Below are 25,837 nucleotides of genomic sequence, written 5' to 3'. Positions count from 1 at the left end.
GAAACCTTCCATAGTCCCTCATTGGGAGAGTTATCAAGTTTTTGCAGATTTGCAGAAAGTCTTTTGGAGGAGGCTCTAGAAATCCCGAAGGATTAGAATGATCACCTCATTTTTTTTTCTTTCTATTCATGGAGGGATCGCAGTAAACATCATTGCTTATGGGACTACAATGTCCAAGTTTGGGGCAAAGAGTCAAGGTGCTCGTCTGCGGAGGAGTTCGCCCATCATTGCTTATGGGACTGCAGGCATGCGAGCTTCATTTGGATAGGGACTGCTAGGATCCTCAGTACTTTTTTCCCTTCTCATTTCTTCATGACTTGGGGATCAATGGCTTGGCTCTCTTTGTCAAGACCTCAGGTCTTCTATGAGCGGCAAGATGCTTCTTGGGCCGTCTCCATTGGACGACACTCAGTCAAGCCTTGCTCTTTGGAGGATGTGCTTATCTCATGCTATAGTAGACCAGTACATCCAGATGTGGATTCTGCTTGGCTACTATCTCCCAAGCAATACATGCTGATGTGGATTCTGCTTGGGAGATACTGGCTAGTATTACGGCTTTGCAGATTTGGAGAGCCAGATGCACAGAGGCCCTAGATGGATCTCAAGTCCACCCTTCTCACACTTTGGCCAGTATTTGAGTTGACACCATTCATACTTTGATGGCGAGTTGGGCGAACATGCAAGGATCCTCTCGGGAAGCCTCTACCAGGATGGTTATATTCCTTACGGAATGGAGGGGCTCCCCCTTTTTTTCAAAGACTACAATAGGGTTAAGGTGGCACTTTCAGCCTCAACCTTGGTTTCTTTCCAGCTCTTTTTGAGTTTCTATTTACTCTTATAGAGTACTTATTTTCCTCATGCCCGGCACGATGTATTTCCGCTTCGAGCTTGCTTGCTCACACCAGTTTCTTTGGAGGTCTCTTTAATGAAAAAATATAAACTCTTCCTATAGCTGATCATTGGTGTATTGGAGGTGACTTCTAAAAGATCATAGTGGTAGGGAGCCACTATGTGCAAATTGTGCACCCCATGTAACTCAGAGGCTAAAATCTGAGCGTGTTCAGAGGTTGATCCAAGCACTCTCATGGCTTGAGACTCAACATGCTCAGAGGCTCACGTTATAGCATGGCTACATGACCAACTCATAGGTCTAGGAATACACCAACATCCTGGAACTCCGCCAGGCCTGATAATAACGAGACCTATTTTTTCAGTTCTTTTGCATCTTCCCCCTTCTTCATGACTTGGGGCTCAGTTGTTTTGCTTCCCCTTTCCAAGCTTTAGGTCTTCTTTGAGAGACATGACTCATCATGGGCTATAGCTATCAAACAATGCTGATGATGTTCTTCGAATGATGTTCCTGCCTCACTATTTAGGGTTGTGCATACCCCTTTTTTTTTTTTTTGGGCAAATAAGAGACTTCTATTAAGTAAGAAAGAAACTCGCTAGAGCAAGCTTTATGCCGAAATACAACATGCTAAGCATGTAATAAAAAACACCTCAGAGGAATGAGGTAGAAAGAAACCAAGGCTGAGGCTGAAAATGCCAACTCAACCCTGTAGAAGTCTCAGCAAACAAGGGAGAGTCTCTCCAATCTCTAAGAAAAGTAACTCTCCTAAAGGAGGCTGCTCGAGATGATCCCTGCATGGTCGCCCAAATAGCCAAGATCTGAGAAGGGTTGAACCTGAGAACCCTCCAAAGCCTCAATGCATCTGGCGCTCCAAATGTGCCATGTTGCAATGCTAGCTAAGACCTCCCATGGAGAGCCGACCGAGGAACGAGCAGCCCTGAAGAGAGTGGCCGGAACATCCTCTAGAGAGCACGACTCCACAAGGTGTCATCGGACATGTAGAGCTGACGAGGAGTCAAGTCTCTCAAAAAAGACCTGGGGCCCTGAAAGAGTAAGCCAAGCCACTGATCCCCAGGTCATATCGAAAGGTAGGTGAACAAAAGTGCTGAAAAGTCTTGCAATCCCCTTCCATATGATTCTCGCTTGTCTGCAATCCCAAAGGCAGTGCTGTATTGTCTCCAAAGCAGAAAGGCAACGAGGGCAAGAAGGGTCAGCTCCGAATCTCCATTGGTTTACTGCTATCCCACCATGAATAGAAAGCTAAAAGAAGATAGTGATTTTTCTATTCCGGTGGGATTTCCAAAGCCTCTGCCAAAAAAATTTATGCAAGTCAGCAGAAATCTGAAAGTTCTCCCAATGATGAGCTTTGGTAGGCCTCCAACCCCTACAGCTGAGCTGGAATTTCCTGGCATTACCAACCGTGTAACGAAAGAAGGGGATGCCCTTCTCTCGGTGCCCTTCATCTATCCTTTCCCATTCCCCAGGGTCCCACTGCAAAAACTTAATTGGGACACCTCCATAGAGCCACAGCCTCCATGAGCCCAAGGCGATGAGAAGCGGGTCAGGATCCAAGTACCACTATGAAAGAGAGCCATGCTCCATGAAGCCCACCATCCTGACTGGCTGAAACGGTACCTCCAACAAGATATTGTCTATGGATCTGGACAGCCTGCCTCCCGAAGAAACATCAAAGACTAAGGCATCCTCATGTGTGTCATGAAAAGCAATCACATGTAAAGGAACTCCCTGATTGGAAAATGCCCCCATCCAAGTGGAGCAAGTAATAGGCATGTCATCTGTGTCCACCCACTCCAAGGGCAAGGCTACATCAATCTGTCGAACTCTCCCTGCACTCCCTCTGAGATTAAGAACCATCTGGGCCTGTCGGTCTGCAGGAAGCTTCCTGATGGCTTTCCATGCTCCCACAATAGATGCAGGGTCCCTCTCCCATCTTAGCCACTGCATGTAGGGAGAAGCTCCAAGTGGTCTGCCATGCTCATCCAAAATCCTGTCATTCCACATAATAGGCTTCCTTTCAATCTCTTCACGGGTGGATGGGGGAATCCTGCGAAGAGTACTCCTGAAGCTGGCCCATGCTTTCAGGATAGCAACCATAAGAGGGGAAGAGGGAGATCTGAGGTGGGCTGTGGTGAGAACCCATCTGGTACTGTGTGTCCAATCCTCTCTTGAAGTGGGCATGCGAGATTGTATGCATCTGATAAAGAAATCCTTCCAAGGATCTTGCCCTGGCAAAAGTCCTCTCACGACAACCTTGCAGAGTAAAGCTCTGCATTGTAAATCCGGGTCGATGATATTCAAACCCCCTTCTCTTGAAGGAAGAATCAAGGTCTCCCAAGCCACCCTGGCTATAACATCAGATGTGCCATCTAGACCACTCCATAAAAAGTTTCATACAGGCCTCTTAAGCTGAGTGATACAATCCCTAGAGTGGCACCAACAAGAGCATACAAACCATGCGCTGTGGCTAGAAGAACCTGGTTAACCACCACCACCCTGGAAGCCAAGTCAAGTTTGGCTGAGATCCAGAAAAGGAGCTTTCTTCTGATGCTCTCCAAGACTGAAGCAAACTGTTGTAAAGGAGATATGCCCACCCCAACCTGGCAGCCCAAATATTTGACGGAGACGCTCCTCTATACCCAAGTGAAGCCAAACTCATTACCCCTATTTGGGGTGTCATCATCGCAAATCCAAAAACCATTGGATTTATGCCAATTAATGTGTGCACCTGCAGCTGTGCAAAATAAATCCAAGGCTGTCTGAAAGGAAGTGAGCGTCCCGGGGGAGGCATCTAAAAAAACAGCCGTGTCATCTACCAATGCACTATCCAAGAGCTCTTCTTCCTAGCGCATAGGAAGCCTCAGCCCATAAATATCAGCTTGAGATCTAATGTAGATACTCATAGCTTCTGCCACAAACAGAAAAAGAAAAGGGACAAGAGGACATCCCTAGCGGACTGATCTGGAAATCTGAAACCTGTCCCCTCTTACCCCCCAATGAGCACCTGGCTATGGGCTGATCTGTAGAGAGAGGATACTATTCTAATCCATGCATCTGAAAAACCAAAGCGAGATAGAGTATCCTCTAAAAAATCCCAGTCTACTCTGTCGTAAGCTTTCTCAAAGTTCAAGAGTAGAAGGGCCGATCTCTGGCAGCTCTGCATGGCCCATTCTGAGGCCTCCCAAAATAAGGACTCTGGTGAGACACACGATATAGAGGATGCTAGACAGGCTATTTGGCAGAGTATCCCAGTGTTGGTGAATCCGGATATGCATGTTCTACTTGACGCACCTTTCACCAACACAGAGTTCAGGCCTGCACTTTCAGCCCTTCACAAGGGCAAGTGCCCAGGTTTAGATGGCCTCACCCCGTCTTTTTTCATTGCATTTTGGGATATGATTGGAGACTATATTACTTCAGCCATGCAGGCCATTTGGGACTCTGGCGAGATGCCTGAGTCGCTTACAGAGGGCCTCATCCACCTTATCCCAAAAGGAGGTAGCAGAAATTTATTGTCCCAGTGGAGGCCTATCACACTTCTGGGGACTTGTTACAAGATTCTGGCCAAGGCTATCAGCCTCCGATTGCAGCCACTTCTCCCTGATCTTATTCATGACACTCAGACGGGATTTGTGCATGGCAGAAGTATTTTTGATAACATTTTTTCTTTCTGGGAAGCTTCAGAGTGGGCCATGCAGAGAGTGGCCAGAATCTTGCCATTCTACTATTGGATTTTGAAAAAGCTTATGACAGAGTAGATTGGAGTTTTTTGGAGGGCACCCTTCTACGCTTTGGATTCACTGATGTTTGGATCAGAGGTGTTTCCTCTTTGTACAGATCAGCCCATAGCCAGGTACTTATTGGTGGGGTAAGGGGTGAGAGATTTCAGATTTCGAGATCAGTCCGTCAGGGATGCCCCCTTGCTCCTTTCCTTTTTTTATTCGTGGCCGAAGCTATGAGCATCTATGTTAGATCTCAAGCTGACATCTTTGGGCTGAGACTTCCCATCAGAAGAGAAGAGGAGCTGCTTGACAGTGAGTTGGCTGACGACACAGCGATTTATTTGGATGCCTCTCCACAGACACTGACTTCTTTCAGGACAGCATTGGATTTATTTTGCTTGGCGGCAGGGGCGCAGATAAATTGGCATAAATCCAATGGCTTTTGGATCAGTGATGAGGACACTCCAGTTTGGGGGCTTGACATAGGGTTCACTTGGGTTCAGAGGGGTGTGCCTATCAGGTATTTGGGCTGCCAGGTCGGCTTGGGTATTTCTACCACGCAGCAGTTTGCTCCCGTGTTGGAGAGCATCAGAAGGAAGCTTCTCTTTTGGAGCTCAGCCAAGCTGGATCTTGCCTCTAGAGTTGTGGTGGTCAACCAGGTCCTCCTGGCCACTGCCCGGTTTATTTGTTCATGTTGGTGCCGTTCTAGGGACTGCATCATTCAGCTCAGAAGACCGATCAGGAACTTTCTCTGGAGTGGGCTTGATGGCACAGCAGATGCCTTAGCCAGAGTGGCTTGGGAGACCCTCATCCTCCCTACACAGGATGGGGGTCTCAATATTATTGATCCAGATTTACAGTGCAGAGCTTTACTTTGCAAGATAGTGGTGCGAGGACTTATGCCAGGACAGGAACCGTGGAAGGACTTTCTTATCAGCAGCATACAGAGGTGCACACCTTCCTCAGGAGGAGACTGGATGAGCAGTGTTAGATGGATGTTCACCACAGCACACCTCAGATCACCTTCATCCCCTCTCATGGTTGCCATTCTGAAAGCTTGGGCTAGTTTCAGAAGCTCTCTTCGGAGGATTCCTCCTTCCTCCCGGGAAGAGATTGATAGGCAGCCCATCATGTGGAACGACAGTATTTTAGATGATCGTGGCAGACCGCTGGGTGCCTCACTCTACATGCAGTGGGCCAGGTGGGAGAGGGGACCTGCTTCTTCTTTGGGATCTTGGAAAGCTTTCCGTAGGCTTCCAGAGGAAACCAACTCAAGGTTGACAGGACATCTCAGAGGGAGTGCAGGGAGGATCTTGCAGATTGAGACAGCCCTTCCAGAGGCTTGGATAGACACAGATGATATGCCTCTCACTTCCTCCACTTGGGCAGGTACTTTCTCGAGAGGCGGGGTTCCACTTCAGGTCTTAGCCTTCCGAGATGCACAGGAGGATGCTTTGGTTTTCAGTGTCCAGGATGGTGGCAGATTGCTCAGATCTACAGATGATATCTTGCTTGAGTCTGCTTTTCAGCCTATCAGGGTTGTAGGCCTTTTGATGCAGGGATCAGATTCAGAGTGGTTCTTAGACCCTGACCCCCAGTTACTCTCCACCGGGTCTTGGAGACTCTGGCTCTATGGAGGAGTTCCCATCAGGTATTTACAGTGGGACCCCGGAGAGTGGGAGTGGATTGACGCGGGGCATTGAGAGAAGACCATCCCCTTCTTTCGTTACACGGTCAGTAATGCCAGGAGATTTCAGCTCAATAGTAGAGGCTGGAGACCCTCCAGAGTTCCTCATTGGGAGACTTTTGGTATTACTGCGGATCAGCAGAGGTACTTCTGGAGGAGGCTCTGGAAATCCCACAGGAATAGAAAGATCACTATCTTCTTTTGGCTTTCTATTCATGGAGGGATTGCAGTGAACCTTTGGAGGTCCAGATTCGGAGCCGACCCCACTTGCCCTCGTTGCCTTTCTGCTTCGGAGTCTATTCAGCATTGCTTATGGGATTGCAGACAGGCGAGATTGATTTGGATGGGGATAGCCAGGATCTTCAGTCACTTTGCCCATTCCCCACTTTTTATGACTTGGGGCTCGGTGGCTTGGCTTTCTCTTATAGGACCTCAGGTTTTCTATGAGGGACTTGACTCCTCTCGGGCCATTTCGGTTCGACGTCATCGGGTTGAGTTCTGCTCGTTGGATGTGGTTCCACACCGTCCTTTTACAGCTGTACATGCCTCTGTGGATACTTCTTGGGAGATTATAGCGAGCATAGCAGCCTGGCATATCTGGAGAGCCAGATGCACAGAGGCTATGGAGGGTACTCAGATTCATCCCTCGCACACATTGGCTAGTATCTGGACAGACATCGTACACACTCTGATGGCCGTATGGACGGGTATGCAGGGGGACTCCCGTGCAGCCTCAGCTAGGAGGGCTTCTTTCTTCAGGGAATGGAAGGATTCTCCTTTCTTCTGTGAATCTACTACAGGGTTGAGATGGCACTTTCAGCCTCAGCCTTGGTTTCTTTCCACCTCACTCTGAGGGGTTTTTTTTATTATCCTCATGATTTCATGATGTATTCCGCTTTGAGCTTGCTCTCGCGGGTTTTTGTTCTTACTTAATAGAAGTCTTTTTCATGGAAAAAAAAAAAAAAAAGAAAAAGAAAATATTATCAAAAATACTTCTGCCATGCACAAACCCTGTCTGCGTGTCATGAATCAAATCTGGAATAAAAACCTGTAGCCGCAGACTGATGGCTTTCGCCATAATCTTGTAAAAGGTGCCCAATAATGTGATGGGTCTCCATTGAGACACAAGATTCCTATTACCCCCCTTTGGGATGAGATGAATGAGACCATCTGTAAGTGAGTCCGCAATCTCACGAGAGTCCCACATGCCCTGCAGGGCTGATGTAATGTGATCACCAATCTGCTCCCAAAAAGTAATAAAAAAGGAAGGGGTAAGTCCATCCGAACCTTGGCACTTGCCCTTGTGAAGGGCAAGTAATGCAGTCTTGAATTCTACATTGGTGAAAGGTGCATGCAAAGAAACATATATCTCATCCTTCACCAATACAGGGATACACTGCGAAATAACCTCTCTGGCATCATCTATAGCTTGTGTGCCCGGATCTGCAATAAGAAGTGATGCAAAAAAATCTGAAGCTACATGCATGACAACATCAGGATCTGACTGTAACACCCCGTCTGAGTCAACAAGCTGTGAGACACTATCTCTACTATAATTGGGCCCATGAGTAGAGAAAAAGTGTTTGTTGACCCTGCTACCCATCTGAATCCAAAAGGATTCCCGAGCATGAAAGGCATATTCTGCTCTCTGATCCAACAATGTCTGTATATGAGCCCTTGCTACAGCAAGGCGCTCCTAAATCCAAACATCCGTGGGCCTCTTCTGCTCTTCCCTCTGAAGGGACGCTAACTGCTGGCGTATACCAATCTCACGTCTGAGAATCTCACGTCTCCTGGAATCAACGACTGTATGATAATAGTCACTAATTCCGGATAAGGCTACAGCTACCTGACATGGGCGGACAGCTCCACCCTGTATGTGAGAAACCCAAATCTGTAAAATATCCTCCGTGAGGCTCTCCTTTGCATAAAAAGCATCTGGAATCCTGACACTAGCAGAGCGTCCTCTCCAATGAGGATCAAGAATCTACACCACCACTGGAAAATGATCTGAGGTGGAAACCCCAGTGGAAATGCATACATATCCTCCTTTGTCAAGTGCCCAATCGTCTACATAAAATCTGTCAATACATGCATGGATGGGCATGTGTATTCTCCTGTTCGACCAAGAGTACAGGAGTGACTATGGCATAACATGAAAGACATCATCGAACCAAGTGTCCCTGCCACTGTATTGAAAGAGAAAAGCATCCCAGGCTGCCCTCTCCAAAGAATGAATTCCACCCTGTCTGCCGTCCTTTTTGTCTAAGGGCCACTCAACCATGTTGAAGTCGCCACCAATGATCCAAGAATCTGCAATGGGGACCCAAGAGAGTAACTCCTTTCAAAAGGAGATCCGCTCCCCTCTGTTGTTGGGAGCATAAAGATTGAGAAGACCAATCTTACGCCCTCCAATCAAAATAATGATCCATTGAGCTCTAGAGGGGGAGATAATACCATGACCAGCAACCAAGGGGAGAATAGAAGGAGAAACCGAAATGCAAGTACCTCCCCTTGTGCCCATAGTAGGCGACCAGAAGGTATGTCCTGAAAGCAGTTTGCCAAACTTAGAGCAATCATTGGCATCGAGCTTGTGTTCCCTAATAAAAAGGATATCAATAGCACCTCCAGTGACACCTGGATGAAGCTGATTCCGGATCAGCTACCTACGGTGACGGTGTGGAACTCTGCCTAGGCCCTGTATGTTCCAACTGACTATCCTCATCGACAGGAGGATGCTGGATGGAAAGGCTTACCCAACCTAGTAGAGGAGACCAGCTTCCCTTGGGCGGAAACACTCCTGCTAAGGGCAGGAAGCTCAACAGGTGAAAGAATCGCCACACCTGCTGAAGGGGAGGCCCTATCAAAAGGAATCCCAATGACCGGTACCCTAAGGTGGAGGGCACAAACTCCTCCTCATCCATGAAAGTAGCCGAATCTGACAGTGCCGAAAAAGAGTTCTTGATAAGCAAGTATGGCTGAGGAGTGCGAAGAGGACCTCACTCGTGGAAGATGGAGGAGAAGGACCTGCCAGGCCTCTATCAGCAGAACTGGAGCTGGGGGCTGAGGAGGCCTGTGTATAGGCTGAAGAGGAATCTGGAGTCCTCATCTGTGCTTGCACTTTCTTTGTTGTCTTGACTGTGGCAAGAACAGTCTACGGGGAAGAAGTACCTATAGCCCCCTCGTGGTCAGAAACCAAGGTGACTGGAGCTGGTGCATCTGAAGGCCCCTCCTGATGTGGAGCTGTAGTGTCTGGGGCTACAGCAACATCCACAAAGGCTCAAGAAGTCTTCTAGTGTGGTCCCTTCTTGTCAAAGCAATCCATTGTCACCTCTTGCATGTCCAGCACTGTTGAGCGTCCTGGACCAGTTGTCTCTCATTGGGCTGCGGTTAGAGTTACCTCCACCATTTGTAGATCAGTGGCCCACATCTTTTGTCCCTAATCCTATTTTGGTTGCGGTCGATGATGATGTTCCTTCAACTCTAATTTTGGAGGTGTGGGGGCCTTTCCCCCATGGACTTTCCTCCTCTCCATTAGTCCAAGAGATCATCTTCACATGAGGGGGTCATTTTTGCCAGTAGGTTGGATGAGGTTTTCTAGCCTGCTTCCTCTTGCTGATAAGAATTGTTAGCTGGAATATACAGTGCCTTGGTGGTGTACCTCATCACCACTGAAGGCACCTGATTTGGGGGTCTTATTAACATCTTTTTATCAAGAGCACAAGTTGGATGCTTAAGACTGTGTAGATTCAGGTAAATTGCTTTTAGTTTTAGATTATTTTCTTCTCCTTGTGGGACATCATATCATTACACTCTCTAGAGAACAATAGATTTTACTTCTTATTGGGGGACGTAAAGTTGGTCTTCTCAACCTCTACGCTCCCAACAATAGAGGAGAATGTGTCCTCTTCTGTAAGGAACTTCTCTATTGGCCCCGAATTGTAGTTTCATGGATTATTGGATGTGACTTCAACATGGTGGAGTTGCCTTCAGACAAAAAGGTGGAAGGGGATGTGGCATATAGTCTCTTGAGATAACAGCTTGGGAAGCATTTCTTTTCCAGTTCAGTGGTGGAGATGCTTGGACAGATGATGCCTTTCACACTTTGCCTCATTTGCTTTTCTTCAAGTGGTTGAATAGGAGATGCCAGATGCCCATTGTGTGTAGATTGATAGATTTTATGTTGACAACTAGACATTAGATAGAGCTGGCTCCGTATGCATTTCACTAGGGTTTTCCACCTCGGATCACTTTCTGGTGGTATTGATGGCTTATGAGCCTTGCTTGAGAGACTCCTCGGCCAGTATCAAGATTCGGGATGCTTTGTATGCAGAGGAGGGTCACACAAAAGCATTGGTACAGGTCTCTCATATGCAGGGCTGAGTGCCTTCCCCTTTACTTGTGGAAGCAACTCTCTCTGGTCATTTTGAACTCAAATGATTCAATAATTGCTTCTTCTCTATTCTTAGTCCAAGACCTGGTAGAGAAATTATTCTTAGCTTATTGACTGACAGGGGTTTACAACAACCAGATTCTAGTGTCGTCTTAGTATTGCTACTGATTTTTATGCCTCCCTCCTTTTGGTAGACCCTGACATACATCCCAGAGATGATGCCAGACTTGAGTTTGGTAGGGTTTTTGGGAGTCCAGGAATCCACTTCTTACTCCATTCTACTCCTAGAGATGGGTACCATATCCTTGGAGATGAAGAGAATGACATAGTATGTAGCCCAAGTCACCTAGCTACCACACAGCCGCCTCCCTTCCATTGAATGGGGAAGTGAGATCCCACCCCCAAAAGACACATGAGAGCAAGTTCCGCCAATCTAGTTGAATGATGGATACAAACAGATGGTTCTGTCATTGGGTGGCAAATATCCTCATGCTTGGACTCACCAATAGATCCTCGGGTCACTAAGGCTTTTCTCTAGAGGTGTCTCCTTCACACATGGGTAGAGCACCACTCCGAATTTCTCCACTACTCTCGTCAGCTCTAATTCGAGGATACCTTCATGGCAGTGGCCAGGGGGGAAGGCAAATGCAGCCCTACCTCTTGGAGCTAGTACCTCGATCAACTCAACAGATGATCACCACCATCTGCACTGGATCCCACATATTACTCAATGAGATAGGGCATTGGCAGTCCGCAAGACACACTCCTTCAGCCACTGACTACACTTGCCCATGTTGCAACTCCAGGTAAGTGAGGATGAGGACCATGTGCTACTCACTTGCATCGCCACATGAGGACATCCAAACTAGATTCCCACATCTTTGAGTTCTCTTCGATTGCAGCTTTCCTCTCACAATCGAGATGGACGACAGCGTTGGCCACCTTATTGCCGACGTTCTAGAGAGATCAGACCAATCCGTCACACTAGGCTAGACACCATACCTCACAGCACACCCTTGTATGGGTAATCCCACATGCACCGTTTCTCATTAGGTATGGACTTTCAGTCTTTAATCGATTTTGGATGGATACTTGTGCCTATATGTATGTGCATATCCAGCTTGTTCTCTCTCTTTATCTATTAGCATCAGATCATTTTCTGACACATTCAAGGTGTTATGTCTTGCAGTGGTTGCACAAGACAAAGAGAAAACCTCTTTATGAAGCATTGGAGAAGATGAAAGAAGGTCGGATTATGCTCTCATTTCACTTTTCATGTTATAGATCAATAATTTTTGAATCATTGTTAAATATTGCAGTATAACAATCTTCCTTTTAATAAAGAGCTTATGCATATAAATTTAAAAAAATTCTGTTGAGATGTGGGGTTACAGGGGTATATGAAAGTACTAATCAAATAAATAAATATTTTGTATGTATATGAATACATCAAACTTTTTGTCCATATGCTAAGTGTCGAACATGATCACCACTTTATTTCAAAAGCACGATAGTAGAAAGACTTTTACTGAAAGCATGCTCACAGAAGATTCATCTGCACGTATATGAAGAATACTCTATTTTGTGTCGGACCAATGAGGATCTAGGTTGAAACTGCCACTATTTTAATATTACATATCTTTGTAATCCGGTAATACAAGTGGTCCTCTTTTATAGACCATCTTGCTTAGTTTCTGTCTTAAGAATAATATGTTGCAGCATGGGGATAGTTCTAGGGAGCCTGCAATTTTTTTTTCCATGAAAGAGCCTGCATATTTTAAGCAAAAATTTCACCAGCTAATGGCTTTCGTGAAGAATGCCTAGTGGGTAGCAGACATCAGGAGCGACAATCTGTGAATGTCCTTTTCCAACAAGAAATCTGCAAAGCTCACCAACAGCCAGCATGATTATGGTCATTGGCTGTGATGTTGCTGCGCTCAGCTATCATTTGATCTGACATTGTAAGAGATGTTGGGTTTGAGAAAAGGAATGGGGCATCAAAGTACAGATCTGTTTAAAGGAAGCACCTACCTGTTATACCTGCACAGAAGTCAATCAAATGATTTGAAGTGATGAAGCATAAGAGTGCAAAGGGCAGTGAATGGTTATCATCTTGCCCTGGGCTCCAAATGGCATACTCGATGAGCGAGAGCTGCTGCTGCTCCACGCTGTCTCACCCATCACCCTTCCTGCCTACCAATTGCCGTCACTGTTTCGAGGGGGTTTTCCCATTCCTACATGTACTTTCCAGCATTCTGCAGGCCCCTTTCTAACATGCCCTTCCTGCACCAACATGGGAAATTCAATGTTGCTGTTTCATGGGCAAATCAGAGGCAATGCGGCTTTGGGCATTTGATTGTAGGCTTAGTCTTACTGGACTTTGTCTCTCGCACAGCCTGCCTCAGTGCATCTGGCTCTCCAAATGTGCCATGCTGCAATGCTAGCTAGGATCTCCCATGGAGAGTCGACCGAGGAGTGAGCAGCCCTGAAAAGAGTGGCCGGAACATCCTCTAGAGAGCACGACTCCACAAGGTGTCGTCGGACGTGAAGAGCCCAAGAGGAATCGAGTCTCTCAAAAAATACCTGGGGCCCTAAAAGAGTAAGCCAAGCCACTGATCACCAGGTCATATAGAAAGGTAGGCGAACAAAAGTGCTGAAAAGTTTTGCAATCCCCTTCCATATGATTCTCGCATGTCTTCAATCCCAAAGGCAGTGCTGTATTGTCTCCAAAGCAGAAAGGCAGCGAGGGCAAGAAGGGTCAACTCCGAACTTGGACCTCCAATGGTTTACTGCTATCCCACCATGAATAGAAAGCCAAAAGAAGAGAGTGATTTTTCCTTTCCGGTGGGATTTCCAGAGTCTCTGCCAAAAAAATTTCTGCAAGTGAGCAGAAATCTGAAAGTTCTCCCAATGATGAGCTCTAGTGGGCCTCCAACCCCTACAGCTGAGCTGGAATTTCCTGGCATTACTGACCGTGTAACGAAAGAAGGGGATGCCCTTCTCTCAGTGCCCTTCACCTATCCATTCCCTTTCCCCAGGGTCCCACTGCAAAAATTTAATTGGGACAACCATGTAATACACCATATTTTCCACATGACTGCATACAAAAACACTTCAATCGGGGCTGCAAACTGAAAATTCTGCGAGCTTGTCAGTGACCTTGAGCTGCTGCTCCTCCCCGTTCCCCTGCTGCTCCCCCTCCCTCAGCCCGTCTCTCTCTCCCCTCAGCCTGTCCCTCGCCCCCTCCCTGCTGCTCCCCCCCCTCCCCCCCTGTTGCTCCGCCCCCTCCCCCTGCCTGTCCCTCGTTCCCTCCCCCTGCCCTTCCGCCCCCTCTCCCTGCTTCCGCCCCCTCCCCCCTGCTGTTCCGCCCCCTCTCCCTGCCTCCGCCCCCTCCCCCCTGCTGCTCCGCCCCCTCTCCCTGCCTCCTCCCCCTCCCCCCTGCTGCTCCGCCCCCTCCCCCCTGCCTCCGCCCCCTCCCCCCTGCTGCTCCGTCCCCTCTCCCTGCCTCCGCCCCCTCCCCCCTGCTGTTCCCCCCCTTCCCCCTGTCCCGCCCCCTCCCTTGCTTGCCCCTCGCCTCCCCCCTGCTGTCCCGCCCCCTCCCTGCCTGCTCTCCCACCCCCTCTCTTCCTCTCACTACTGTCCTTCCCTTCTCTCCTTCCCCTCTCCTTCTTCTCCTCTCCTTTCCCTCTTAGCCCTCCCCTCCAACGCCCCCTCCCTCCCTCTCAGCTTGCCCCTCTCCCCTCTCAGCCCCAGCCCCTCTCCTCCTTCCCTCCCCTTCCCCCCTGCTTCCTCCTTGCCTCCTTTCCCCTCCCTTGCCCCCCGCAGCTTTTTTGGAACCGAAGGAGCCTTTATTCTGTTAGAGTCGGCCTCCTCACCTTGATTGGCGATGGATACCCCGTCAGCCAATCCTACTCCATCTCCACCGGCCGTGAAAACTATCACTTTCTCTAAAGACGAGTTGCAGCAGCTCAAGAAGGATGTAGAGATTGAATGCTCTACCACATTGCTAGCACGCATCTTCGGGTCTCACCCTTCCAGATCCCAAGCAAGAGACTGGATGCTTGCGGCTCTCCCCCCAGACCTCACTCCTCGATTGTTAGATGTTCGCCTTCTGGGACGAGGTTTTTTCCAGGTGGTTTTTGACACTCCAGAGGCTGCGAGCACTGTGCTCAAGGCCGAGTTTTTACACCTGGGACACAGGAAGATCTTCTTTGAAGCCTTTCACCTTGGTTTCGACCCAGTAGAGGCAGATAAGAAAATCTTCTCGCTCTTCATCAGGTTCCCCGGGCTTCCCCAGGTTTACCATCGACTTCTTTCTGTTATTGGGGAGCATTTTGGCGCAGTTGCTGAGATCCCACCCCTCCCTGGGTTGCCATTGACTGCAGCAGAGGCAACCAGAGGCAACCAAGGCTGATGGGGTTCCTAGAGTTAGGGTCCTTTGCAAGGATCCTAACCTCAAGATGGACCACGTCATGATCCAGCGCCCGGATGGTTCCTTTTTTCGCCAGAGAGTGGAGATTTCAGGTAGGCAGGACCAGTGCAGGATTTGCAAGACCTCGGGACACTTTGCCAGGGATTGCCCCAGGAAGAAGAAAAGGCCTAAGAAGCCCTCTGGTACAGCTACCGCCTCAGGGCATCGACAGGGGGGACAGGGGGGGGGATTAGACCCGGCACTTGCCCCTCGACCTCGACAGAGGGGTGGTACAGGTCCAGCTCCTGCTCCTCGTTCTTCACGTGGCGGTCCTGCTCAGTCAGGTGGTGGTACAGGTCCAGTACCTATTCCTCGGCCTCGACAGGGGGGTGGTACAGGTCCTTCACCTGCTCCTCGACCCCCACCTCCCTCAGGCACATGCGACGCTTTACAGTGGGTTCCAGTACGTGTGTAGGTCCCTCCTTCAGTTCACGAGGGTACCTTAGTAGACTCTGCTTCACCTCGAGCTGTCCTTCTCACCTTGCACAGTCCGAGACGCTGAAGCTTCGACCTCCTCCCCAGTTGCAGCTTCTTCCTTAGATCCAGCAGTGCCAGATGTTCCTCTTGAGGACGGAGAGATCTCCGCGGCTGGGCAGACACAGGGTAGAGAGCATTCCTCACTCCCTCCCTTGGATAGGGGGAAGGGGATAGCTTACACTGTTGATCCTCTTCCCTCACAAGGGATCCTTCGTACTCCGGTGTCTGGATTGCTCCACAGGAACTCGTTTTCAGCCTTGGCAGAGAGTTCAGATTTCCCAGAGGAGGAGTTTGTGCCCGCTACTTTTGGGGAGCCAGTGGTTGGGTTTCCTATTGACAGGGCTTCTTCTTCAGGTGCCAAGATCCTTTCCCCTATTGACTTTCCACCACTGGGTTCCTTCCCTCCCTCCTCGAGCAGGAGGTCTTCCCCTGTTGAGGGGTTTGTTTCCGCCACTAGGTCGGGTAAGGTGTTCCACTCTACATCCTCCCGTCGATGAGGATTATCAGTTGGAACATACAGGGCCTAGGTGGCGTCCCACATCGCCGCCGTAGACAGCTGATCCGGGATCAGCTTCATCCAGGTGTTACTGGGGGTCCCATTGATATATTATTTATTCAAGAGCACAAGCTGGATTATAGAGATTGTGCCAAGTCAGGCAAGTTGCTTTCAGGCCATACTTTTTGGTCGCCTGCATTGGGCACTAGGGGAGGCACTTCTATTTCAGTTTCGCAGTCGGTTCTCCCCTTAGTTGTTGGGCACGGAGTCATTATCCCCTCTAGAGCTCAGTGGATTATTCTTCTGATTGGAGGGCGTAAGGTTGGCTTCCTCAACCTATATGCCTCCAACATTAGAGGGGAACGTGTCCTTATGTGGAAGACTTTGCTCTCCTGGGCCCCCATTGTGGATTCTTGGGTGATTGGAGGTGACTTTAACATGGTCGAGTTACCTTCAGACAAAAAAGGGGGTAGAGAAGGCGGACTTCACTCTTTGGAGAGAGCAGCTTGGGATGCCTTCCTTTTCCATTTCTGTGGCAGAGATACTTGGTGTGATGATGCCTTTCTTATTCAGCCACAGTCCCTCCTGTTCTCTTGGTCGAACAGGAGGCAACAGATGCCTATTCATGCACGCATTGACAGATTTTATGTAGATGACTGGGCACTAGACAGAGGTGGATCGGTATGCATTGCTACGGGGGTTTCCACTTCAGACCACTTCCCTGTTGTTCTGGCTATCTCAGAGCCTCACTTGAGAGGCCGATCTGCCAGCATCAGGATTTCAGATGCCTTTTACACAGAGGAGGACCTTACGGAGGCAGCCCTACGGATATGGTTTGCTCATGTCCAGGGTGGGCTGCCACATCCATCACATTTAGCCGCTGCCCTCTCTGGTATTAGCGACTTTTACTGCTCAGTTGCTTCTACCAGGAGATGAGATATTCTCAGACGTGAGATTGGTGTTCGCCAGCAGTTAGCAGCTTTGCAGAGGGAAGAGCAGAAACGGCCTTCAGATGCTTGGATTCAGGAGCGCCTTGCTGCAGCGAGGGCTCATCTGCAATTATTGCTTGATCAGAGAGCAGAGTATGCCTTTCATGCACGGGAGTCCTTCTGGATTCAGATGGGTGGTAGAGTCAATAAACACTTTTTCTCTACTCTTGGCCCTAGACATAGTAGAGAGAGTGTATCTCAGCTTATTGACTCACATGGGGTTTTACAGACAGAGCCAGATGACGTCTTACGCATAGCTTCAAATTTCTATGCCACCTTCCTTACTGCTGATCCTGAGACACACGATATAGAGGATGCTAGACAGGCTATTTGGCAGAGTATCCCAGTGTTGGTGAATCCGGATATGCATGTTCTACTTGACGCACCTTTCACCAACACAGAGTTCAGGCCTGCACTTTCAGCCCTTCACAAGGGCAAGTGCCCAGGTTTAGATGGCCTCACCCCGTCTTTTTTCATTGCATTTTGGGATATGATTGGAGACTATATTACTTCAGCCATGCAGGCCATTTGGGACTCCGGCGAGATGCCTGAGTCGCTTACAGAGGGCCTCATCCACCTTATCCCAAAAGGAGGTAGCAGAAATTTATTGTCCCAGTGGAGGCCTCCGCTTGGGGATTCAGGTCTTTATAACCTCCATGGTCCTCTGGATTGTTGGTAGCTTGCCACTTCTAAAATGTACCTTCTATAAATGCAGTCAAGGATGGACCTTCATTTTATCAATAGCTTTCATATCAAAACTCTACAATTTCTCCTCAATTTGCCTTTCATTAGGCTTAAGTTGGTCATATCTTCAAAGGTCTGACACTTATGTAACACACAATACCGCTTTGGATTCTTAGTTTGAATATCTAAAACCTATTCATCTCCTTTAGTAGGGAAGTGGTCTAGTGAAGGCTGTTATAGGGGAAGATGGTCTAGGGGCACAAACATTGACCGCAAGATCATATGGACTTGTTGATGAGTAGATTCATTAGGTAGGTCTTGAGAAGCTTCTGGAGGTGTGTCCACTGGCCTCATATGTGTGGTGGCAGATGGTTGGGAATTTGGAGGCTATATAGAGGGGGAGGAGGTGGTGGATTAGGAAAATTTAAGTAAGTAATGAGAGGAGAAGCAGTTGGGCACTTAATATTAGTAGATGTGTGGGGAAGCTAAGATGTGTCCGATGGGCAGTGGAGTTAAAAATAGCTATGGCAGTATCGGCTTCTTCTTCTGTTAATCACACTTCTGGGGACTTGTTACAAGATTCTGGCCAAGGCTATCAGCCTCCGATTGCAGCCACTTCTCCCTGATCTTATTCATGACACTCAGACGGGATTTGTGCATGGCAGAAGTATTTTTGATAACATTTTTTCTTTCTGGGAAGCTTCAGAGTGGGCCATGCAGAGAGTGGCCAGAATCTTGCCATTCTACTATTGGATTTTGAAAAAGCTTATGACAGAGTAGATTGGAGTTTTTTGGAGGGCACCCTTCTACGCTTTGGATTCACTGATGTTTGGATCAGAGGTGTTTCCTCTTTGTACAGATCAGCCCATAGCCAGGTACTTATTGGTGGGGTAAGGGGTGAGAGATTTCAGATTTCGAGATCAGTCCGTCAAGGATGCCCCCTTGCTCCTTTCCTTTTTTTATTCGTGGCCGAAGCTATGAGCATCTATGTTAGATCTCAAGCTGACATCTTTGGGCTGAGACTTCCCATCAGAAGAGAAGAGGAGCTGCTTGACAGTGAGTTGGCTGATGACACAGCGATTTATTTGGATGCCTCTCCACAGACACTGACTTCTTTCAGGACAGCATTGGATTTATTTTGCTTGGCGGCAGGGGCGCAGATAAATTGGCATAAATCCAATGGCTTTTGGATCAGTGATGAGGACACTCCAGTTTGGGGGCTTGACATAGGGTTCACTTGGGTTCAGAGGGGTGTGCCTATCAGGTATTTGGGCTGCCAGGTCGGCTTGGGTATTTCTACCACGTAGCAGTTTGCTCCCGTGTTGGAGAGCATCAGAAGGAAGCTTCTCTTTTGGAGCTCAGCCAAGCTGGATCTTGCCTCTAGAGTTGTGGTGGTCAACCAGGTCCTCCTGGCCACTGCCCGGTTTATTTGTTCATGTTGGTGCCGTTCTAGGGACTGCATCATTCAGCTCAGAAGACCGATCAGGAACTTTCTCTGGAGTGGGCTTGATGGCACAGCAGATGCCTTAGCCAGAGTGGCTTGGGAGACCCTCATCCTCCCTACACAGGATGGGGGTCTCAATATTATTGATCCAGATTTACAGTGCAGAGCTTTACTTTGCAAGATAGTGGTGCGAGGACTTATGCCAGGACAGGAACCGTGGAAGGACTTTCTTATCAGCAGCATACAGAGGTGCACACCTTCCTCAGGAGGAGACTGGATGAGCAGTGTTAGATGGATGTTCACCACAGCACACCTCAGATCACCTTCATCCCCTCTCATGGTTGCCATTCTGAAAGCTTGGGCTAGTTTCAGAAGCTCTCTTCGGAGGATTCCTCCTTCCTCCCGGGAAGAGATTGATAGGCAGCCCATCATGTGGAACGACAGTATTTTAGATGATCGTGGCAGACCGCTGGGTGCCTCACTCTACATGCAGTGGGCCAGGTGGGAGAGGGGACCTGCTTCTTCTTTGGGATCTTGGAAAGCTTTCCGTAGGCTTCCAGAGGAAACCAAATCAAGGTTGACAGGACATCTCAGAGGGAGTGCAGGGAGGATCTTGCAGATTGAGACAGCCCTTCCAGAGGCTTGGATAGACACAGATGATATGCCTCTCACTTCCTCCACTTGGGCAGGTACTTTCTCGAGAGGCGGGGTTCCACTTCAGGTCTTAGCCTTCCGAGATGCACAGGAGGATGCTTTGGTTTTCAGTGTCCAGGATGGTGGCAGATTGCTCAGATCTACAGATGATATCTTGCTTGAGTCTGCTTTTCAGCCTATCAGGGTTGTAGGCCTTTTGATGCAGGGATCAGATTCAGAGTGGTTCTTAGACCCTGACCCCGAGTTACTCTCCACCGGGTCTTGGAGACTCTGGCTCTATGGAGGAGTTCCCATCAGGTATTTATAGTGGGACCCCGGAGAGTGGGAGTGGATTGACGCGGGGCATCGAGAGAAGACCATCCCCTTCTTTCGTTACACGGTCAGTAATGCCAGGAGATTTCAGCTCAGTAGTAGAGGCTGGAGACCCTCCAGAGTTCCTCATTGGGAGACTTTTGGTATTACTGCGGATCAGCAGAGGTACTTCTGGAGGAGGCTCTGGAAATCCCACAGGAATAGAAAGATCACTATCTTCTTTTGGCTTTCTATTCATGGAGGGATTGCAGTGAACCTTTGGAGGTCCAGATTCGGAGCCGACCCTACTTGCCCTCGTTGCCTTTCTGCTTTGGAGTCTATTCAACATTGCTTATGGGATTGCAGACAGGCGAGATTGATTTGGATGGGGATAGCCAGGATCTTCAGTCACTTTGCCCATTCCCCACTTTTTATGACTTGGGGCTCGGTGGCTTGGCTTTCTCTTACAGGACCTCAGGTTTTCTATGAGGGACTTGACTCCTCTCGGGCCATTTCGGTTCGACGTCATCGGGTTGAGTTCTGCTCGTTGGATGTGGTTACACACCGTCCTTTTACAGCTGTACATGCCTCTGTGGATACTTCTTGGGAGATTATAGCGAGCATAGCAGCCTGGCATATCTGGAGAGCCAGATGCACAGAGGCTATGGAGGGTACTCAGGTTCATCCCTCGCACACATTGGCTAGTATCTGGACAGACATCGTACACACTCTGATGGCCGTATGGACGGGTATGCAGGGGGACTCCCGTGCAGCCTCAGCTAGGAGGGCTTCTTTCTTCAGGGAATGGAAGGATTCTCCTTTCTTCTCTGAATCTACTACAGGGTTGAGATGGCACTTTCAGCCTCAGCCTTGGTTTCTTTCCACCTCACTCTGAGGGGTTTTTTAATTGTCCTCATGATTTCATGATGTATTCCGCTTTGAGCTTGCTCTCGCGGGTTTTTGTTCTTACTTAATAGAAGTCTTTTTCATGGAAAAAAAAAAACACTTCAATCGAATTTCTCGAGCTGCTGCTCCTCCCCGCTCCCTTGCTGCACCTTCTCCCTCAGCCCGTCCCTCCCTCTCTCCCTTGCCCTCAGCCTCTCCCTCTCCCTCAGCCCCTCCCTTCCTTCTCCTCCTCCCCTTCAGCCTGCTCCCTCTCCTCCCCCTGTCAGCCTGCTCCTCCGCCCCCTCCCTGCCTGCTCCTCCGCCCCCTCCCTGCCTCTCCTCCCCCTTCCCTTCAGCCCCCCGCTGCCTCTCCTCCCCCTCTCAGCCTACTCCTCTGCCCCCTCCCTGCCTCTCCGCCCCCTCCCTGCCTCTCAGCCTGCCCCCTCCTCTCCCTCTCCTCCCCCTTCCCTTCAGCCCCCGCTCCCTCTCCTCCCCCTCTCAGCCTTCTCCTCCGCCCCCTCCCTTCCTGCTCCTCCGCCCCCTCCTTGCCTCTCAGCCTGCCCCTTCCTCTCCCTCTCCTCTCCCTCTCAGCCTGCACTGCCCCCTCCCTGCCCCTCCCTCTCCTTCCTCTCCCTCTCAGCCCGCCCCCTCCCTGCCCCTCAGCCCGCCCCCTTCGTGCCTCTCCTTCCTCTCCCTCTCCTCTCCCTAGCCTGCCCCCTCCCTCCCTCTCAGCCTGCCCCCTCCCCTGCAGCCTCTCAGCCTCTCCCCTTTATTCCTCCCCTCCTCGCCCCTTCCCCCGCTCCCTCCTCACCTCCCTTCCCTGTTTTCTACCCCCCTTTCTCCCGCAGCATTTTTTGGAGCGGAAGGAGCCTCCAAATTGTCAGAGTCGGCCTCCTCACCTCGATTGGCGATGGATACTCCGTCAGCCAATCCTACTCCACCTCCACCGGCCGCGAAAACTATTACCTTTTCTAAAGACAAGTTGCAGCAGCTCAAGAAGGATGTAGAGATTGAATGCTCTACCACGTTGCTAGCACGCATCTTCGGGTCTCACCCCTCCAGATCCCAAGCCAGAGATTGGATGCTTACGGCTCTCCCCCCAGACCTCACTCCACGATTGTTAGATGTTCGTCTTCTAGGACGAGGTTTTTTCCAGGTTGTTTTCGACACTCTAGAGGCTGCAAGCACTGTGCTCAAAGCTGAGTTTTTACACCTGGGACACAGGAAGATCTTCTTTGAAGCCTTTCATATTGGTTTCGATCCAGTGGAGGCAAATAAGAAAATCTTTTCGCTCTTCATCAGATTCCCCGGGCTTCCCTAGGTTTACCATCGACTTCTTTCTGTTATTGGGGAGCATTTTGGCGCAGTTGCTGAGATCCCACCCCTCCCTGGGTTGCCATTGACTGCAGCAGTGGCAACCAAGGCTGATGGGGTACCTAGAGTTAGGGTCCTCTGTAAGGATCCTAACCTCAAGATAAATCATGTTATGATCCAGCGCCTGGATGGTTCCTTTTTTCGCCAGAGAGTAGAGATTTCAGGCAGACAGGACTTGTGCAGGATATGCAAGACCATTGGACACTTTGCCAGGGATTGCCCCAGGAAGAAGAAAAGGCCCAAGAAGCCCTCTGGTACAGCTACCACCGCATGGCCTCGACAGGGGGGACAGGGGGGTGGTACAGGTCCAGCACTTGCTCCTCGGCCTCAACAGAGGGGTGGTACAAGTCCAGCACCTGCTCCTCGACCTTCGCATGGCGGTCCTCCTCAAGATGGTGGTGGTACAGGTCCAACACCTGCTCCTCGGCCTCGGCAGGGGGGTGGTACAGGTCCAGCACCTGCTCCTCGGCATCGACAGGGGGGTGGTACAGGTCCATCACCTACTTCTCGACCCCCACCTACCTCAAGGGCACGCGACGCTCTCCAGTGGGTTCCGACACGTGTGCAGATCCCTCCTTCAGTTCACGAGGGTACATTAGTGGACTTTGCTTCACCTCGAGCTGTCCCTCCAGTCTCACCTCGCACAGTCCGAGACACTGAAGCTTCGACCTCCTCCCCGGTTGCAGCTTCTTCCCTAGATCTAGCGGTGCCAGACGCTCTTCTTGAGGCAGTAGAGGTCTCCGCGACTGGGCAAACATAGGATAGAGAGCAGTCCTCACTTCCTCCCTTGGATAGGGAGAAGGGGATGGTTTACACTATTGATCCTCTTCCCTCAAAAGGGATCCTTCGCACTCCGGTGTCTGGCTTGCTTCACAGGAACTCGTTTTCAACCCTGGCAGATGGTTCAGATTTCCCAGAGGAGGAGTTTGTGCCCGCTACTTTTGGGGAGCCAGTGATTGGGTTTCCTGTTGACAGGGCTTCTTCTTCAGGTGGCAGGGTTCTTTCCCCTGTTGATTTTTCGCCACTTGGTTCTATTCCTCCCTCCTCGAGCAGGAGGTCTTCCCCTGTTGAGGGGTTTGTTTCTGCCACTAGGTCGGGTAAGGTGTTCCACTCTACATCCTCCCATCGATGAGGATTATTAGTCGGAACATATAGGGCCTAGGTGGTGTCCCACATCGCCGCCGTAGACAGCTGATCCGGGATCAGCTTCATCCAGGTGTTACTGGGGGTTCCATTGATATCTTATTTATTCAAGAGCACAAACTGGATTCTAGAGATTGTGCCGAGTCAGACAAGTTGCTTTCTGGCCATACTTTTTGGTCGCCTGCCTTGGGCACCAGGGGGGGCACTTCTATTTCAGTTTCGCAGTCGGTTCTCCCCTTAGTTGTTGGACACAGAGTCATTATTCCCTCTAGATCTCAGTGGATTATTCTTTTGATTGGAGGGCGTAAGGTTGGTTTCCTTAACCTGTATGCCTCCAACATTAGAGGGGAACATGTCCTTATGTGGAAGAATTTGCTCTCCTGGGCCCCCATTGTGGATTCATGGGTGATTGGAGGTGACTTTAACATGGTCGAGTTACTGTCAGACAAAAAAGGGGGTAGAGAAGGCGGACTTCACTCTTTGGAGAGAGCAGCTTGGGATGCCTTCCTTTTTCACTTCTGTGGCAGAGATACTTGGTGGGATGATGCCTTTCTTATTCAGCCACAGTCCCTCCTGTTTTCTTGGTCGAACAGGAGGCAGCAGATGCCTATTCATGCACGCATTGACAGATTCTATGTAGATGATTGGGCACTAGACAGAGGTGGATCGGTATGCATTGCTGCTGGGGTTTCCACTTCAGACCACTTTCCTGTTGTGCTGGCTATCTCAGAGCCTCACCTGAGAGGCTGGTCTGCTAGCATCATGATTCCAGATGCCTTTTACACAGAGGAGGACCTTACAGAGGCAGCCCTGCAGATATGGGCTTCTCATGTCCAGGGTGGGCAGCCATATCCATCACATGTAGCCGCTGCCCTTTCTGGTATTAGCGACTTCTACCGCTTAGTTGTTTGTACCAGGAGACGAGATATTCTCAGACGTGAGATTGGACTTCGTCAGCAGTTGGCAGCTTTGCAGAGGGAAGAGCAGAAACGGCCTTCAGATGCTTGGATTCAGGAGCGCCTTGCTGCAGCAAGGGCTCATCGGTAGTTATTGCTTAATGAGAGAGCAGAGTATGCCTTTCATGCACGGGAGTCCTTCTGGATTCAGATGGGTGGTAGAGTCAATAAACACTTTTTCTCTACTCTTGGCCCTAGACATAGTAGAGAGAGTGTATCCCAACTTATTGACTCACATGGGGTTTTACAGACAGAGCTTGATGAGGTCTTACGCATAGCTTCAGAATTCTATGCCACCCTTCTTACTACTGATCCTGAGACACATGATAGAGAGGATGCTAGACAAGCTATTTGCCAGAGCATCCCTGTGTTGGTGAATCCGAGTATGCATGTTCTACTCAATGCACCTTTCACCAACACAGAGTTCAGGACTGCACTTTCAGCCCTTCACAAGGGCAAGTGCCCAGGTTCGGATGGCCTCACCCCGTCTTTTTTCATTGCATTTTGGAATATTTGCACAAAAAGTAGTGCTAGTTATATTACTTGAAAGCGAGAGTACAAGAAGGCCTAAAGGCCAGCGGGCTGCAATCACGGGCTGCAATCACAAAACGGATTCAGCCCGAGGAGTCAAAATGCTAAATACAAGCCTCTCAGGGCATAATCATCGGAGAGTGGACAAACAGCCACAGTGGAGGGGCGTAATGCCACTGAAGACTCTGAGTAGAGTGCTGGAAGAACAACTCCCGGTGGTCCCAGTCGTGAAGGAAGCGCCGTCTCTTTTCCTTCCCTGCCCGGGACTCCCCCTGAATCTGATCCCACTGACCCTTGAGCGTGTGAACGATCGTGCTCCAAATGTCTGCTAGGGTTTGGGTAGCAGAAGAAGTCTGAGCTCCTACAGTCTGCACGCATCTGGAAGTCTAGATATGCCAGCTTGCAATACTCCCTATGATCTCCCAAACTGGGTCTCGAGGCATCGCTCCTGCATCTGTCTCTGTCAGATGCCAAGGGAAGCTGTCCATGTATGCCCAGGTGGCCTGCGTGATGAAGAAGACGGGATCCTGTCTAGAGAACTCATAAGCCAAGTGATGTCCCATCTCAGTGCTGCACCAGCAAACGGCTCCCCAAGTGATCGGTCCTAGCTCGGGTGCAGCCCTCGCTAAGATCCCCATGACGCCCTTCCAAACTGTCTTTGCATGCGAGCAGCTCTAAAGGCAGTGCTTCAGGGACGACTCCTCTTGAAAACACATCTGGCAATGCCCCTCCTGCCCCATCTGCCTCAGCCAGCTGCCAACTAGTAGCCCCT

The 25,837-nt window shown here is 49.7% G+C and overlaps 1 protein-coding gene across 1 annotated transcript in view; it reads left to right on the top strand.

Moving 5' to 3' along the window:
* The window catches only part of LOC147884400 (MLO-like protein 11), a 287,986-nt gene that overhangs the window by 3,657 nt on the left and 258,492 nt on the right, over positions 1–25,837 (top strand). Inside the window, exon 2 of the mRNA XM_087398438.1 lies at positions 11,860–11,917. Coding sequence (XP_087254564.1) covers positions 11,908–11,917 — 10 coding nt within the window. The 5' untranslated portion in view covers positions 11,860–11,907. The remainder of the gene's footprint in view (positions 1–11,859; positions 11,918–25,837) is intronic.

Source organism: Dipteris shenzhenensis, chromosome 27, assembly GCF_047967505.1.
Source record: "Dipteris shenzhenensis isolate YYH24624 ecotype China chromosome 27, Dip_SZ_1.0, whole genome shotgun sequence".
In the NCBI taxonomy this organism is placed as follows: Eukaryota; Viridiplantae; Streptophyta; class Polypodiopsida; order Gleicheniales; family Dipteridaceae; genus Dipteris; species Dipteris shenzhenensis.
This window is presented reverse-complemented; position numbering and strand designations above follow the sequence as displayed.